Source organism: Fusarium flagelliforme (genome assembly GCF_020744385.1).
Source record: "Fusarium flagelliforme strain FIESC 12 MPI-CAGE-AA-0113 chromosome Unknown B0J16scaffold_1, whole genome shotgun sequence".
Taxonomy (NCBI): Eukaryota; Fungi; Ascomycota; class Sordariomycetes; order Hypocreales; family Nectriaceae; genus Fusarium; species Fusarium flagelliforme.
In genome coordinates this window covers 5,698,885-5,713,770 of record NW_025763503.1, presented here as the reverse complement: position 1 = coordinate 5,713,770, position 14,886 = coordinate 5,698,885, and the positions used below count along the sequence as shown (strand labels likewise).

General features: G+C 48.1%; 5 protein-coding genes and 1 non-coding gene across 6 annotated transcripts; 2 read left to right on the top strand and 4 right to left on the bottom strand.

The window, feature by feature from the left end:
• Positions 1–1,018: 1,018 nt before the first annotated feature.
• On the top strand, positions 1,019–2,658 carry B0J16DRAFT_378573 (mitogen-activated protein kinase HOG1; the record flags this gene model as incomplete). Its single annotated transcript, XM_046130929.1, has 9 exons — positions 1,019–1,074; positions 1,146–1,193; positions 1,257–1,386; positions 1,504–1,547; positions 1,625–1,724; positions 1,802–2,158; positions 2,218–2,296; positions 2,351–2,534; positions 2,583–2,658. 9 exons carry the CDS (start codon positions 1,019–1,021, stop codon positions 2,656–2,658), a joined length of 1,074 nt encoding a protein of 357 aa, XP_045989769.1.
• A 510-nt stretch (positions 2,659–3,168) lies between these two features.
• On the bottom strand, positions 3,169–8,563 carry B0J16DRAFT_409686 (P-loop containing nucleoside triphosphate hydrolase protein). Its single transcript, XM_046133092.1, has 6 exons — positions 8,256–8,563; positions 5,593–8,198; positions 4,649–5,544; positions 4,341–4,598; positions 3,708–4,285; positions 3,169–3,644 (listed from the first exon to the last, which is right to left on the bottom strand). Exons 1-6 carry the CDS (start codon positions 8,348–8,350, stop codon positions 3,548–3,550), a joined length of 4,530 nt encoding a protein of 1,509 aa, XP_045989768.1. The 5' UTR covers positions 8,351–8,563; the 3' UTR covers positions 3,169–3,547.
• Positions 8,564–9,846: 1,283 nt separating this feature from the next.
• On the top strand, positions 9,847–9,918 carry B0J16DRAFT_t40. The gene has a single exon. It is a non-coding gene; the product is annotated as a tRNA-Arg (tRNA).
• On the bottom strand, positions 9,903–10,739 carry B0J16DRAFT_329887 (uncharacterized protein). The gene is made up of 2 exons (XM_046126372.1): positions 10,420–10,739; positions 9,903–10,365 (listed from the first exon to the last, which is right to left on the bottom strand). The coding sequence occupies exons 1-2, from the start codon at positions 10,713–10,715 to the stop codon at positions 10,119–10,121; spliced, it is 543 nt and encodes a 180-aa protein (XP_045989767.1). The 5' UTR covers positions 10,716–10,739; the 3' UTR covers positions 9,903–10,118.
• A 46-nt stretch (positions 10,740–10,785) lies between these two features.
• B0J16DRAFT_329885 (uncharacterized protein) lies at positions 10,786–12,645 on the bottom strand. Its single transcript, XM_046126371.1, has 4 exons — positions 12,225–12,645; positions 11,958–12,174; positions 11,503–11,905; positions 10,786–11,453 (listed from the first exon to the last, which is right to left on the bottom strand). The coding sequence occupies exons 1-4, from the start codon at positions 12,241–12,243 to the stop codon at positions 11,232–11,234; spliced, it is 861 nt and encodes a 286-aa protein (XP_045989766.1). The 5' UTR covers positions 12,244–12,645; the 3' UTR covers positions 10,786–11,231.
• A 1,590-nt stretch (positions 12,646–14,235) lies between these two features.
• On the bottom strand, positions 14,236–14,721 carry B0J16DRAFT_314442 (uncharacterized protein; the record flags this gene model as incomplete). The annotated part of the gene is made up of 1 exon (XM_046125186.1): positions 14,236–14,721. One exon carries the CDS (start codon positions 14,719–14,721, stop codon positions 14,236–14,238), a length of 486 nt encoding a protein of 161 aa, XP_045989765.1.
• Between the last annotated feature and the right edge of the window lie 165 nt (positions 14,722–14,886).

Genomic DNA, 14,886 nt, shown 5'->3' with positions numbered 1-14,886 from the left:
TCCAAGTTAGACGGTGCCCAGGCCCCCCCAAGGTTCAGGTCTGCGTCGCCTACACTGGACAGGTGTTACAGATTCGGACGCTATTTCTGATTTCTGTGCTGCCACCCGACCGCTATTGTTGAACAAGACAGGACCTAGTCCTCCGACGTCTAGTTCGCCTTCAGGGCAGTCTCATTCCCAGACGCCCCGCCCGGAGCTGCCCCTCACCAGTCACAGCCCTGACTTTACAGTACGGCATGGAACTCATGGACTGTTTCCGATTCAGCAGCAGTTGCTCTAGTGGTTATTTGCTGCTCAGCATTGGCTATTTGGGGTGGCGATTCCATGGACGGCTTCCAGAACTGCTCACCAACCCGACTGATTGACTTTATTGTTTTTACCAGTACCGACCTATGTAACAGTCGCTAATACTTCAGTGATTGATAGACACGTTGCCCTCGCCTACATCACCTACCCCGCCTAGGTCCTACCTGTCAACGACACCTTAATACATCCATCGAAGGGAAAAAGACGGTCACAGAAGAGTCGAAAACGACAATTAGCGACAAACGTCGATCGCCGAGAGAGCCTTCCAGTAATCCGGTCATCAATCAACCAAATTCCTTAAACCACTATCCAGTGGGAAATCCCCGCCCCGCGCTCGATACGTTCTAATCGATATCGAAAACCTGCATCGCTTTTTTTTACTGCTACCCCGGTCACGGTCATCGTCTTTTTCTCGATCGTCGATTTCACATTCACCTGACCCATTATCGGTCCATCCCATTTCCATCCCCAGCAACCCATCCAATCCAACAGCTAGATTGCCTTTTCTACTCTTTACTTTATCTCGCACTGCACGCCAGGACCATCAAACAGCCCTGACTTGACGATCTTGGACGATTACGTCTGCGCCCCGCCCACCATCCATCATCTATACCTCATTGCATCCTGTTCCTCGTTTTGCAGCTAGGAAACTCTGCACCTTTCACTCTCACTCTCACCCTCAACCCTCTCGCCCAACAACCACATATTCACCATGGCCGAATTTGTACGCGCCCAGATCTTCGGAACCACGTTCGAGATCACCTCGAGGTAAGTTAGATATGCTTTTTTTGAGGTTTACCGGCCGTCAATCCATCGCATTGCTGACTCGTCTTGCGCAGATACTCCGATCTCCAGCCTGTTGGCATGGGAGCTTTCGGTCTCGTTTGGTACGTCCGCCCGATCCTTACAGCTGCCTCTGCACCCGAAAACTGACCGATGCCTCACAACAGCTCTGCTCGGGATCAGCTCACCAACCAAAATGTCGCCGTCAAGAAGATCATGAAGCCTTTCAGTACACCTGTGCTCGCCAAACGTACATACCGTGAGCTCAAGCTGCTCAAGCACCTTAAGCATGAAAACGTGAGCGCCAGCCCCGCCATAGCTCAACCCCGCGTAGCTTGATTGAACGCGTCCCCATGTGTTTTGCCTTGTTCGAGCAATTGTCCGTTTCATGATGCTAATACGACTTTTTATTAGGTCATTTCTCTCAGTGATATCTTCATCTCGCCTTTGGAAGACATGTACGTTACCCAGCTACAATTGGCTTTACCCCTCCCCCGCCGCGTTTCCCCGCGTCCTTGCGCTGACCGCATTGCAGCTATTTCGTCACAGAACTCCTTGGTACCGATCTCCACCGATTATTGACCTCTCGCCCTCTCGAAAAGCAGTTCATTCAGTACTTCCTTTACCAGATTATGGTATGTCCAAATCGAGTCTTGCTAAGCGAGGCTTATTTGTTGTTGGCTACATTTGCTAACCTTTGGTCTCCCTACAGCGTGGTCTCAAGTACGTGCATTCGGCCGGCGTTGTTCACCGCGATCTCAAGCCTAGCAACATTCTCGTCAACGAAAACTGCGATTTGAAGATCTGCGATTTTGGTCTTGCACGAATCCAGGACCCTCAGATGACAGGTTATGTCTCCACACGATACTACCGAGCTCCCGAGATTATGCTCACTTGGCAAAAATACGACGTCGAGGTCGATATCTGGAGTGCTGGCTGCATTTTTGCTGAAATGCTCGAGGGAAAGCCTCTATTCCCCGGAAAGGATCACGTCAACCAATTTTCCATCATCACTGAGCTGCTCGGTACTCCTCCTGATGATGTTATTAACACCATCGCTAGCGAGAACGTGAGTTACCCAAAACCCTTGAAACTGTTCCCTAGGACCTCAACTCTGACCATGTACAGACTCTCCGGTTCGTGAAGTCGCTACCTAAGCGTGAGCGCCAGCCTCTACGCAACAAGTTCAAGAACGCCGATGACTCAGGTATGTACAGCCGTTGAACTTGATTCAGGGACATTGAGCTGACAAAAGTGATAGCTATCGACCTTCTCGAGCGCATGCTTGTCTTCGACCCTAAGAAGCGAATAACTGCCACTGAGGCTCTCGCTCACGATTATCTCTCTCCCTACCATGATCCTACGGATGAGCCCGTGGCCGAGGAGAAGTTCGACTGGAGTTTCAACGATGCTGATTTGCCCGTTGATACATGGAAGATCATGATGTAAGTCTAATGGGAGGTTCATTACGCTACAAGTGCTGACATACGCAGGTACTCGGAAATTCTCGACTATCATAATGTTGAAGCCGGTGTTACCAACATGGAGGAGCAGTTTAACGGACAATAGAGGAGAGAAGTGGTTAATAAGGGGGAGGAGATGCTACCAGTGCATGCACACTTGAGGGGGAAGCAGACCAAGTCACAGTGCCGATGATACCACGAAATTCAACGCATACGCCCATGATCCATCCCACCACACTCACACTATCCCGTGCCTACATGAAAAAGACGATACAGGAGAAGCGACAAGACTTGAAAGGAAGACGAGTGCCGAGATATTCACCGCAACCACTAAGCATGCACATGCAAGAACACGGACGCACGTACTGGCGTTGGGGAGACAAGGGGAAGACTTTGGAATTGTTTGACAGAGGCATGTTTTTGAAACGGCTACCTTTATGAGGGAAACGTTTTATTGTCTCGAGCCAAGAGGAGCCTTTTATCACTATTCTTTTTACTTGTTTATTACTGTTATCTGCTACACCTTTTCTCAACATATATGCTCCTTTTCTTATTGTTATTTTATCGGTTCAAGCAAGGTTGCAGCGGGGCATGAAAATACACGACACACGAGGGCTTTTTTTTTTTTTTCAAGGTTACAATGATTTTTCCGGCTCACTTGTTGGTACCTTTTGGACGTCTAGGTAAATTATAGAGCTCGTATATGACATGTTATGATCAAACAGTGCACAGTTCCCGTATAAAGTACAGTGCAGTACAGCACAGCTGGTCTGAGCCATGATGCATGTCTGCGCTGATTAGGTATGTCAAGACTTGACAATGGAGTTGGAAGATGAGGTTCAAGGTACGTCATAATTTTGTAATGTTGTCGTATACAAATCATACAAATCGCTTTATATGTGGCGCCTATTTCCTTGTCGTATCCACATGCATCTACATAGCAACTTTTGGCAAAGAAATGTCTCCAAATCATGCGATTGTGGTGGCCTTCTATATTAAAGCAAAGCCTCAAGATCGTCCATTTCACCGCTGTGATAAACCATGTCGTAAAACTGTCCACGCTTGTTGTACAAATCGCGAGGCGAACCGTACCTAAAAGGGGGGTCAGTCAGTGATCACATTAGACAAGATTTAATGACCAGCTGAACAACTTACTCAAGGACGCGTCCGGAATTCATGACTACAACAGTATCGTAGTCGATGATGGTACGCAGACGATGGGCAATTGTTACCAAAGTACGGTCACCTCCGGCCGCTTCGAGTTCATGCCGTAGAACGGTCTGGATTCCCCGATCCGTCTCATAGTCCATGCTTGCTGTAGCTTCATCGAGAAGCATCAGCTTGTTTTGGCGGATAAGTGCACGGCAGAGCGAGAGGACTTGTCTTTGGCCATGTGAGAAATTTTCACCACGAGGGTCAACACTCGTCGCTAGGTTCACTAGGTTGTGTTCGCCGTGGGATGAGCATGTGTCGTTGTCGCTGTCATCGGAAGCCTGAGGAGAGAACGAAGCAATTCCCTTGCAATTCTCGAGAGCCTTGTCGAGGACCTCCTTGGGAACTTGGCCACCAGGGTCCAGGTTCGACTCGACGGTGCCGTTGAACAGAACTGCTTCCTGGGGAATGATTGTAAGACTCTCGCGAAGGCGGTGTCGAGGGACTTTTGTGATATCAACGCCATCGTAAAGGATCTCGCCTGAGACCACGTGTGTAAAACGCAAGAGGGAGAGAACAAGCTACGGAACATCACCGTTAGTATTACAGCACATTTCTCGAGCATATGATACTTACCGTGCTCTTGCCAGACCCTGTTCGTCCTACAACGGCCACGCGTTCACCAGCTTTGAACTTCAGATTCACGTCGGTAAGAACGTCGGGTCCGTCAGGATCGTACCGAATTGTCACGTTCCGAAACTCGATGTTCCCAGTCCTCGGCCAATGCTTAGGAAGCACATGCGAAGGGTCGTCTGTGTATTCGCCCTCCTCTGGATATGTCATGTCGTCTTTCTCCTCTGGTTCTAATTTGACGTACTCTTTGACTCGGTGAAACTTGGGATTGGATCAGCAGATGCTAAGTAAATAGAAGCGATTGTACTCACGCTCTGCATCTCTACTTCGAGATCGTTCATGGCTCGTACTAACAGTAATATTGTCTGGCTGAGTCCGTTAGCATTGGTTAGAGAGAAACCAACCAGTCCTGCAGCCACGACGCCGGTCTGTGAAACAGCAATTATACCGGCCGAAAGACTGACAAGAGCCGTCACCAAGTCGACACGTACAGCCACCCAGCGGTTTGCATTGAAGCTGGCCTCTGACGAAGCTGACCAGGTGCGAAGTTTCGCTGCCAATTCCTCTCTGAACGTTGATGCCATTCCGTTCCTGGCACGAATAATGGACAGGCCCGCGAGAGTATCCGCAAACTGAGAAAAGACAGGTGACTGCGCTGAAGAGGTCAGTCGCTTTATTACGACTGCAGTTCTTGTGTAAGCCTCGCCAATGAGAATGCCAAATAAGCATGTGAAGAGTGCTGGTATCATGAAAATCGGCATGATACTGCTGACAGCTCCAATTCGGAACAGCATTAGAAGAATAGTATCAAGCATGATGCGCAGCATGGTACTGATCGTTCCATCCAAAGAGGCCATGTCACTAGAGAAGCGGTTGGTGATACGCCCAATGGGGATGTGCTTGAACCACGACAGCGAGACGCGCATGATGGCACGAATGAAGTCGTTATGCAGTTTTCTTGCGGCGTTCCAGGCTCCCCACTCAAACATTATAATGGCTAAACAGTAGCTGCCAATTTCGAGCAATGTAAGTCCGGCAAAGATTCCCATGTAGTAAGGAATGTCGACGTGGGCTTGATGGTTGTATGCCTCGACCCAAACAGAAAGCCACAAAGTGGAGAGGAACGTAAAGATATTTGTGGCCAGAAGGAGTCCAAGGCAAGTAAATACGAACACAGGGTGTCCAAAATAATTCATATATTGTAGAACTGGTATCGAATTTAGCAGAAGTTCAAAACGGTCAGGGTTGTGCTTACATGTCATGCGACCAACCTTTCCAGAGGCTTTCATCTCCTGGCTCACAATATCCTTGAGATATTTCTCTTCCAGAATTTTGTTTGCATCATTCAGATCATCACTGTGAGGTTGAATCTCCCGCATCACATCATCGTGTGCTTCATCCTCGTCTGCGTCTCCTCCCAGGACTTGGGCAATGGCAATTGGTTTGCGAACAACACCGATCTGGGGTTCTGCCATCTCTACTTGGCCCCTCTCCAACACAACAGAAAGGTCCGCTTGCTCTGCAATCCAGGGGAGGTTGGTTACAAGCACAGTTGTCCTCCCACTCAAAAGGTCAGTGCAGAAGCAGTGTTTCCAAACACCAGCAGCCGTCTTTGCGTCAAGAGCAGCAAAGATATCATCGAGTAGTAGTAGTGGCGCTTTGGAATACAAAGCTCTAGCGAGGGCGACTCTTGCTTTTTGGCCACCCGAGAGGGATGTTCCGTTCTCGCCTACAATGGTCATGTCCCTAGCTGGTAGCTCCTTGAAGTCTTCCCAAAGGCAACATGCTTCGATAACTCTGTCGTAGCGAGACTTTTCCATCGGGCTGCCAAAAAGGATGTTAGCTTGAATGCTATCATTTTGTAACCAGGCCGACTGGGAGGCATATGCTATGTCCTCGGGCCTGGTCACAGATCCACTCTCCAGGTAGGTTTCACCAAGAATAGATAACAGAAGGGTAGTCTTCCCACTGCCACTTGATCCACTAATCACATTGAGACCTCCTTGAGCAAAGTCTATGGTGATGTCGTTCAGTGTGAACGTGGCGGCCTTTGTCTTCCGGAACGAGGCACCGTCAATGTGGAGCGGACCAACTGGATATTCTGGTACGGGGACAGTACTTTCGAAGTATTTATCAAGTCGAGTTACTGAAACCAGGGCGCTCGCGAAGTTCCTGCCAAAGGCACTAGCTTGCATTATATTTCGGCGAACATTCTTGACAAGGAAAATGGTCGTAAAAGCGGTTGCAGCATCGAGTCGGCGCTTGGAAAGGCCAACGTGTAGACCAAACATAACGAGGAGGGACAGATAAGGGACTATCTGCATACACTGGTTCAGAGAGGCCTGGATCAAAGAGGTCCTCCAGAGCTCCTTTTGCTCAGCCGAGCGTGCGCCGATGATCTTTTCTGTGATAGGATCTTCCCATGCAAAATACTTTATGGCACGAAGAGACGCAAGATATTCTGTCACCAGGGACATGCGAGAATCTTGAGCTTTTCTGACTCGGCGCTGTGAATAAAACATCAAGCGTCCAAGCCAGATCGAAACAGGGGCAGCCAGGAACAGAATAGCATTGCCGACCAAAGATGCCCAACCCATCATCCTGTACATGCCGAAAAGGGATATTAAAGTCCCAACGGGAGTTCCGACAGTGGCCTGAATGATGTCGCGTGACCTATAGATAGCATCTATATCGGAAGCCATGAGATTGGCTAAGCGTCCAGCTGATGTGCTTTTGGTGCTCGTCTGCCCACTCGTGTTCTTAGGTTTCGTGCCCGCTGACTGTAACTCAAAGGGGTCTTCTTCCATTTCCATTGAAGCCAAAGCAGTACAATACAGCTCTTGGGTGAAGGCAGATTTAATACGGACCACAAGTCTGGTGGACGTAAAGATGTACTGCTGGAAGGCAATAGAACGCGATAATGGACCAATAAACATGAGGAGTAGCCAGAGCCATGGCTTATATACGGCACCACTCGGATTAGCAAGATACTCAAGCAGCTTGAACATGGCATATGCAGCGATGTTCTCGACCGTGTACGATGTGGCAACCCAGAAGGCCATGAGAAGCAACTCCCGCTTCTGGAATCGAAGGACTGTGAAGAGGGTCTTTTTAGAGATGGAGCGGGCTTCCTGAACGCGACGGAGAAGATAAATAGGCTCGTCATACCATGCTATCCTTGGAATATCAGCCATATCGAGTTTCCTCTTCATTCCTTTCCAAATGACTGGTGTCAGCCAATCGTATGTGCAGTAATAGGTGAACCAGCTGCAAGTTTCCTCGGGAGCCGGTTCACTCTGATCATAACCAGGAATGTTAAGCTCAACCTGCAGAGGGTTCCATTCTCTTGGAGTAATGGCTGCAATCACAGAAGCCACTGCGATGGCAACGATACCCCCCGAAGTACTTGTATCGTGAAGACAGATGGTGCCTGTCTGGATGCACGGCAGTGTATGACCAGCAACGAGGATGACCATGGTAGCTGGGAGCACAAAGTTGATTTGATGCAGTGCTACATGGCGCCATTGAAGGTGGTTGAAGAGACGTAGAAGGCCGAGGATGAAGGCATATGCAACAGAAAATATGTTAATCCAGTGTAGTTTATCTTGCGTATAAGCAAGTGTAATGAATACTACGGCAGTGAGCCTTGCCGTTTGTGAGGCGATTTCATACGGCCAACGTATTTTGGCAGCTTTAGATCGACAACTAGACTCTTGTCGGCGAATTCGATCTAGGTTGTAGATGAGTTGCATAAGTGATAGGGAAAGTACCACAGCTTGTGGTATTCCAGACTGGGCAAAGCGTGACACCTTATGAATCCATGGGACTTGAGAAGACGATGATGACATAGCACTTTGATAACTGGTGATAACGTCAACATCGTGGTTACATGGACGTACTGTACTGAATTACACTTACCTGATCGAATAAGGTGCCGTCGGCAATGATGTAGATTCGTTAACATTATAGGGAGAGAATTCCAACCCGACGAAGCGGTGTATTATGAGATCCATGATGGCGACCAAAATATGAGAAAATCTAAGATGAAAGGTAAAGCAGAGCAAAACAGGAACAAGATGGAGTCCGGACAGGCAGTAGTGAATGTACGATGTTGCCTGATTCGGCCTTCATCTTAGTATCACGAACGCAACAAAGACGATGGATGGATGAAAGGATGGAGAAGTAACGAGCCGACTCTGAGTAGTAGTAGGCAAGTACTAAGCATAGGTAGGTAAGGTAAGTCAAGGTAGCAGCAGCAGGCGCATTAGTACTTCATTTTGAAGTCATGATCATTGAATGGCTGTGCACAAAGTGGGCAGGTGGAGCGCGTCTGTACCTACTCCGTAGGTACTGAAGCCCGAATATCGGGGGGCGGAATTGGCAACAACAACCCGCGGTTTAGCGCTGAACGTTAACTGCCTAGCGGGCTCACCTCCGACGTTTCCAGTGGATGACGGAACCTGAACGCCGGCCCGTGGGGGTCAAGTCACTCCCTACCTGTAAGTACGAGCTCCCCCCAGCTGAAAGCAGGGGCCATAAATGAAAGACACCAAAAGACAAGCATAAGACATAACCATTGACGCCTAACCTTTGATATCCTCTGACCGCCTCATTCTCATGCCTCTGACCGGTTTCGGCAAACGGTCTTACCTCCTCTGTTGTCTCGCTGACCATAAGGGAGTAGTGTGTGGACGAAAAGAGTGACTGTGGCTGCATCGGCTACCATGAAGATGCCCATCCATCACAATGACCGTGTTATCTCCAGGGTAGTAGATGTTCAAGTATCAACGATTGTCATGAAAAGAAGACATTGGTCTGGCTGTACAGGCTTAGTTCATGACCTACCTACCTATTGTTTAGATCTCAAGACAAGATTGATATTTAGCCTTATAGAGTCCTAAGGGAGGTGGCATTCATTCTATACTCTGCTCGATATGGTGGGAAGACGCATGATGGTTACCACCTGAAGTTGCAGTGCATGCCGTTGATTTGGTGGCTAGCTGTTAGCTCAAGTAAGAGGAGCTGCCGTTTGTCTGTCTGGTGGAATAGCTCGTTTGCTTCTATGTGAGCTACTATGTCACCAGAATAAGAGTTCAATCTGACCAAGTCATTGTCTTCGCATGTCTGTTCTATCAGATATACAAGAAGGGCACACTTACATACTTTCAACAAAATTACTCATGAAAACCTTAAAAGCATATTGTATGGTGGTAGATTCTAACCCCAGGACCCCAGTATTCGGCATACGGAAAGCCGCATTCTGCTATCCCGAAGCTGCAGAGATAAGATGAGTTGCTGGTCGCCAACCAGCCTCAGTGGGTTTATTTGCTCGCATCAGATAGAGGAGAGGAAATCAATAGCGGGCACCGAGGTAATTTACATATGAATCGCTACTCCAAATACACCATGTTGTTAACCACGGAAAAGATGCTGCTGGAATCCTAACTATATAATAGTTTACAAAATTTCTACTGCCATATCCAATTAACAAGGATTCAATAGGGAATCGGGTGTGCTGGCGCAATGGTAGCGCGTAGTCCTCCTAAGACTAAGGCTCAGGGTTCGAGTCCCTGGTATACCGAAAGAAATCCTTTTCTTTTTGCGGTTGAGCTAACTTGGTATCAGGATACTTTATTTTGTTCCTTGTCTTTGTTTTTGCTTCTGGAAGTTACTGTCATAGATACTGCAAGTATCCGTCTCATCCATTCTTCACACGACCTTTCGCTCTCCACATTAGATTGCCCCGTGTGCTTTCGGTTGCATCTTGTACAAACACATCCGTCAATCTCTCCTAATATTGGCGCTAGGCTCATAACCAAGGCATATAGCCGTTGCATAGTCCCCATCATGGCTAATCGACACCAAAGCACTTGTGTCCTCCGCCTCTCCTTCATCGCTACGAACCCGCGCAATCGGCGGTCCGCTTCCCAACCTCTCGCCTTTCACTGGACGTCTCTCGATAATCACATCGTGAAACGTCAGACGTCGGTGCGGATGAGCTTTGATGGTAGCCTCCTTTGCCGCAAATCTGGAACAGGACCCAAATCAGCGGCCACATTACGATATATTTGAACTTGCGTACCTTCCAGCCACGAATGCAGCACAACTCCACATCTCAGGATACTTTGCCGCGATCTGCTCGTGTGAATGATTGGCATCGCTTGATTTGTGAAAAGCATCCTGTAATGCAGGCTTCTGAGCTTCCACACTGTTGAGAATGTCTAGCCGTGCATCCTTGTTTGCCAACTCTTCTGGAGATAATAGCCTGTTTACAAAACGCACAGCTCGTGGTCCTGAAAGAATTGAGTATATGCGAGATATCTGACAAATATCGTTTCCAACATTAAGTGGAAAAGGAAATGCCCGTAGTGGCTTCATCACCACTTGCCCAATAGATCAGATGTTATGTGGTAGACGTAGCGTCGGTAACCGACGATCTTGGTTTATTCTTCATTGAGCCGCTAGTGTCGGCAACTTATCGATTAAGCTCCACCCCTACGTCACCAAGCATTCACTACGAACATGCATCGTCACCGGAGGAAATGTTCCCTTCAACCTTGTCATATTTTTTGTTGGATAGGAAGACCTCCAATTATGGCTAAGCTACTACCTGGTAATCTGGACAAAAGTTGCCTGCAACGAGTGTTGTCAGCAGGACCAAATGACATATCAATAAATCCTCAACGCCAGATTCATCCATTACTCCGCATTCAACATGGTTGTTGAACAATGCAAGAACAGGCCGGCTAAGAACAATAAGCACAACACACACAATCACCAAATAACCTCTGGATCTTCAGAATTAGTGGCACGGTGACTGTCCAGAGGCCCAGCAGTGAAAGCTATTGCCGCTCCCCCAGCAATAGCTTTCGATTGGCACCTATCTTGTCGATTTTACTCAGCAAGGAGAGGAGCGCGCTCCTGGTCAGCAGGTGCACTACGCCAGTTGATCTCCCTGCCAGTCGCAGCAGGAACAGCAACAACAACCGTGGCGACGAAAAGCAGAGCCATGATGACAAAGGCAAAGATCCACTGGAAGGCAATCACCTGATGAAGGAACTGAGAAACTCCAATGGCGGCAGCGAAGACGCTAAGCGAGAAGCCCATGGTGTAATCCTGCTGCAGTCAGTGTGCTGTGCCACTCAGGCGGGATAAGTGGGCATACCTTGTAGATGACGATGAAGAAGAGTCCGTAAGCGAGAATGGACCAGATGAAGATGTTTCCGAAGATACGAGGCACGAGGTGGTGAGGGTGGGGAATCATCAGAGCACCGTTCCAGTAGATCGCAACAAAGGTCCAGGACAAGGGTCCGGAAACAACAGGCATATGGATAAATCGGGGATACGTGTTGTGGCGGAAGTACAGGGAGGAGAGGTTGATGAAGTTGAGAATCAGAATAACCTCAGCCCAGTGGAAGTGGGAGCGGACAAAGAGCATGACGAAAGCGAAGTGGAAGAGGTTGTTGAAGATGAAGTGGCTTCCGACGCTGGCGGCAGCATGAACGATGTCCGAGTTGCTCGAGAAGAGGTGACCAATGTAACCGGCCTGGAGAATGAAGAGCACAATCCTGGTAAAGCTGTTAGCATAAGAGTACAGTTTTGATATTTGGAGGCACAAACCAGTAGATAGAGGTGATGATTGGGTTCAGAGTAAAAGCAGTGCGATACATGTGGTTTTGCTCCCAGATCTTGCGGTTTCGAGTGTGGCCATCATCAGGACGATGGAGCGTATAGTAAACGGTGACGACAAGGGACAGGATCCAGGTGATAAGAGTCAGAATCTTGTATATGAGGATGGAATTGTTAGAATGGGAGTCCCTCTTCCCGAAGGGATTGTCTATTGATAGGGTTAGTCAATGTTCACGAGAAAGCAGATAGTTGACGTACACTGCTGCCAGTTGGCCATGTTTGTTGCTGATCTAAGGTCGATTATGAGCTAGTGGTGTTTTGAAATGAAGTTTGTTGTCTTCAAGTGTGGTTGAAGAAACTGCGGCGACTGAGAGGAAGTAGAGCAAGTTTAAAGGTCGCTGGAGGATGTGGCAGAAGTGGAAGTATTTAAAAGCAGTGGACGGCTGGACGTACATATCTACAGTGACATAAGGAAGGAGCTAGGTACCTACTGATCTCCACTAAGGAGTTAGAACTAGGACTGCCTCAGGTAGGTAGGTAAGTGCTTTGCCTTAGTTCTGCGGGGAAGCGCAAGCTAAAGAGGGGCAGGAACAAAACAGCCACACCATGACCTTTGGTATGGATGTCACACCACGCTCGATGCTCCAGAAGAACCTAGCTCAGTTACCGTAGAAAAATAGTGCCTGCGTAAGGAAGATGCCGCGGTTTTTAAATTGTATCCATTGCCTGCCTCAGTATTGATTCATCAAACTTTGGCCAGACATCGAATACCGACTATATTGTGCGAGCTTACACAAGGCCATTGATATTGAAGCTTGGTACCTATCCGGAGTGAGACCTGCATTGCCTACGCCACAGAATCCGAGAAAGTACGCAACTGGTCCAAAGGGGCATGGGTGCGCATGATTACCCTCGGGCCATTGGATACATGTTGGAGTTTGGATCTTGCCTTACCCAACCTGAGCAGCGCATCTTCTGATTCTCTGCCTTGCTTGACCAGATGACCTCTGTAGAAGGGCGCTAAGCTACTGATCAACCAAAAACATTGCCGGGAATTAAATAGATGTCGGGCTGTCATTGGTTTTGATGTGTCCAAGTTGGTGACCATCACGATTCTGGGACGTATAGGTGTGGTGACAAGGGGAATGACAGTGGTGCCAGATGCGGTACATGCTGTGACTGTCTACGTAACTGTGCGAGGCGGGCTGTAATTGTAGGTATCGACTCTATTCTTTGGGTTAGTGCATGCACTTCCATAGTTTCACATAATTCTGGTGAGTATCAAGCGACTTGATCAAGGTCAAGATGTCACGTATCAAAGTCGATTTGGAGATGATCGCAAGTGGATCGTTGATGTGGGTGTTTTATCTCCGGAGGTAAGTCCTGTTCTGTCTTGTTGGTTTGCATGGGCCTGCATTTGGTTTGCTCCATGGTTGTACATAAATCGCAGGTGCAGGCGAGCAAGCAAGACAGACGTGCCCCAAGATTATGATTGGCTAAAAGGTAGAGCTCCACTCCAATGACGACAACCTTGATCTGAGTTGCTCTTGCCGCTATTGTTGACCGGTCCAAAGCGGGACATTCTACAGTTAGTACTGAACTGGAGTGGAGGCAGGTACTGACTGCAGAGTACCTTCCTCAATGAATTGTGGCTGTACAACAAACAGACAACATAAATGATCCGTCAGTGATTCTGTAGACAGAAAATGGCAGGAGCTGGTTGAGATTCTTGTTGTTTCAGCTGCAATTGCTCATCGAGATTCTCAAGCTGCCTCCTGTGCTAGCATTAAATCACTTGCACCTCGACGACTTTATTGTGTCAAATTGAAACCAGTTCCCGACTTGATATTGTATCTACTATGTTTGATGTGCTGTGGAACGACACCGCACACCCTGGTCTCGTTCCTATTCGATAAAGTCGTCTGTGTATATCCCCAGCTGGTATAGTACGTCACTGAGATGTTCTCGACAATGGCAGGATTTGAATGCTTGACTGAACCTGGAACCTCCTTTCATTTGAAGATGCAGATCAATCTTTGTCTCAGACTTGAAGAAAAGACATTCGTATATGTGCTCGAGAATCAATGACCTCCCCGATAGGCTGCTGGAGCTATCCCAATAGCTTGCTCTCTGGCCCCCGGCTATACGAAAGTTCGTCAATATCTCAACTTATATGCGCTCACATCTAGTATCAAGGGCTTGCTTCTTCTCTTCACCGAACATCCACAGCGACTCTTCAGTCCTCGAACAAACCAAAGTCACATCCGCATCATGGTCGGTATCTCCCTGATTGGCAAAAGAGCTTGTCGCCTGCGTCTTTCCACTTTTCAAGGCTCGCGTCTCGTCTTGCACGTCTCTTCTCAGCAGAGTCTGAGCGAGCAGGAGATGATTGCCAGTCCTTCGTCGTTTCTCTCAAGCGGGATCCAAGAGTGAAGTCGTCACTTCTGTAGCTGCTACCCAGTTGCGCAATAACAGAATAGTTTGAAGGGTCGTCGATGAGTACCTCATCAAATTGTTCGCCGCTCGAATGGATACTATGCATTGCCCAGGACGATTTATGACTACTCCGAGCGCTCATGTTGCTTTTGGCAGCTTGATTCTTTTCTCGGTTTTCGTAGAAACTGGAAAGTTGAGCATCTTGAATCGGTTCGTAGACGTTGGGTATCCGCGGATACTCGCTTGGTTCAACCCAAGAATTGCAGAAATCGTCTGTCCTCATGGTTCTGTGGTGGTATAATGCTAATGGTGATTGCATAGTATAAAAAGTCTATTAATTGCCTGAAAGACGGTCAAGATGGAAAATCTGATGGCTCAAGGGCTTTTAAACGATGGCAATGGAAGGTTTTTGGGAATTGGCTCGTCAAAGAATGATACCCAGCCGCTGGTGTAAACGCATACTCGCCCAAAAGCTCACGCGCAT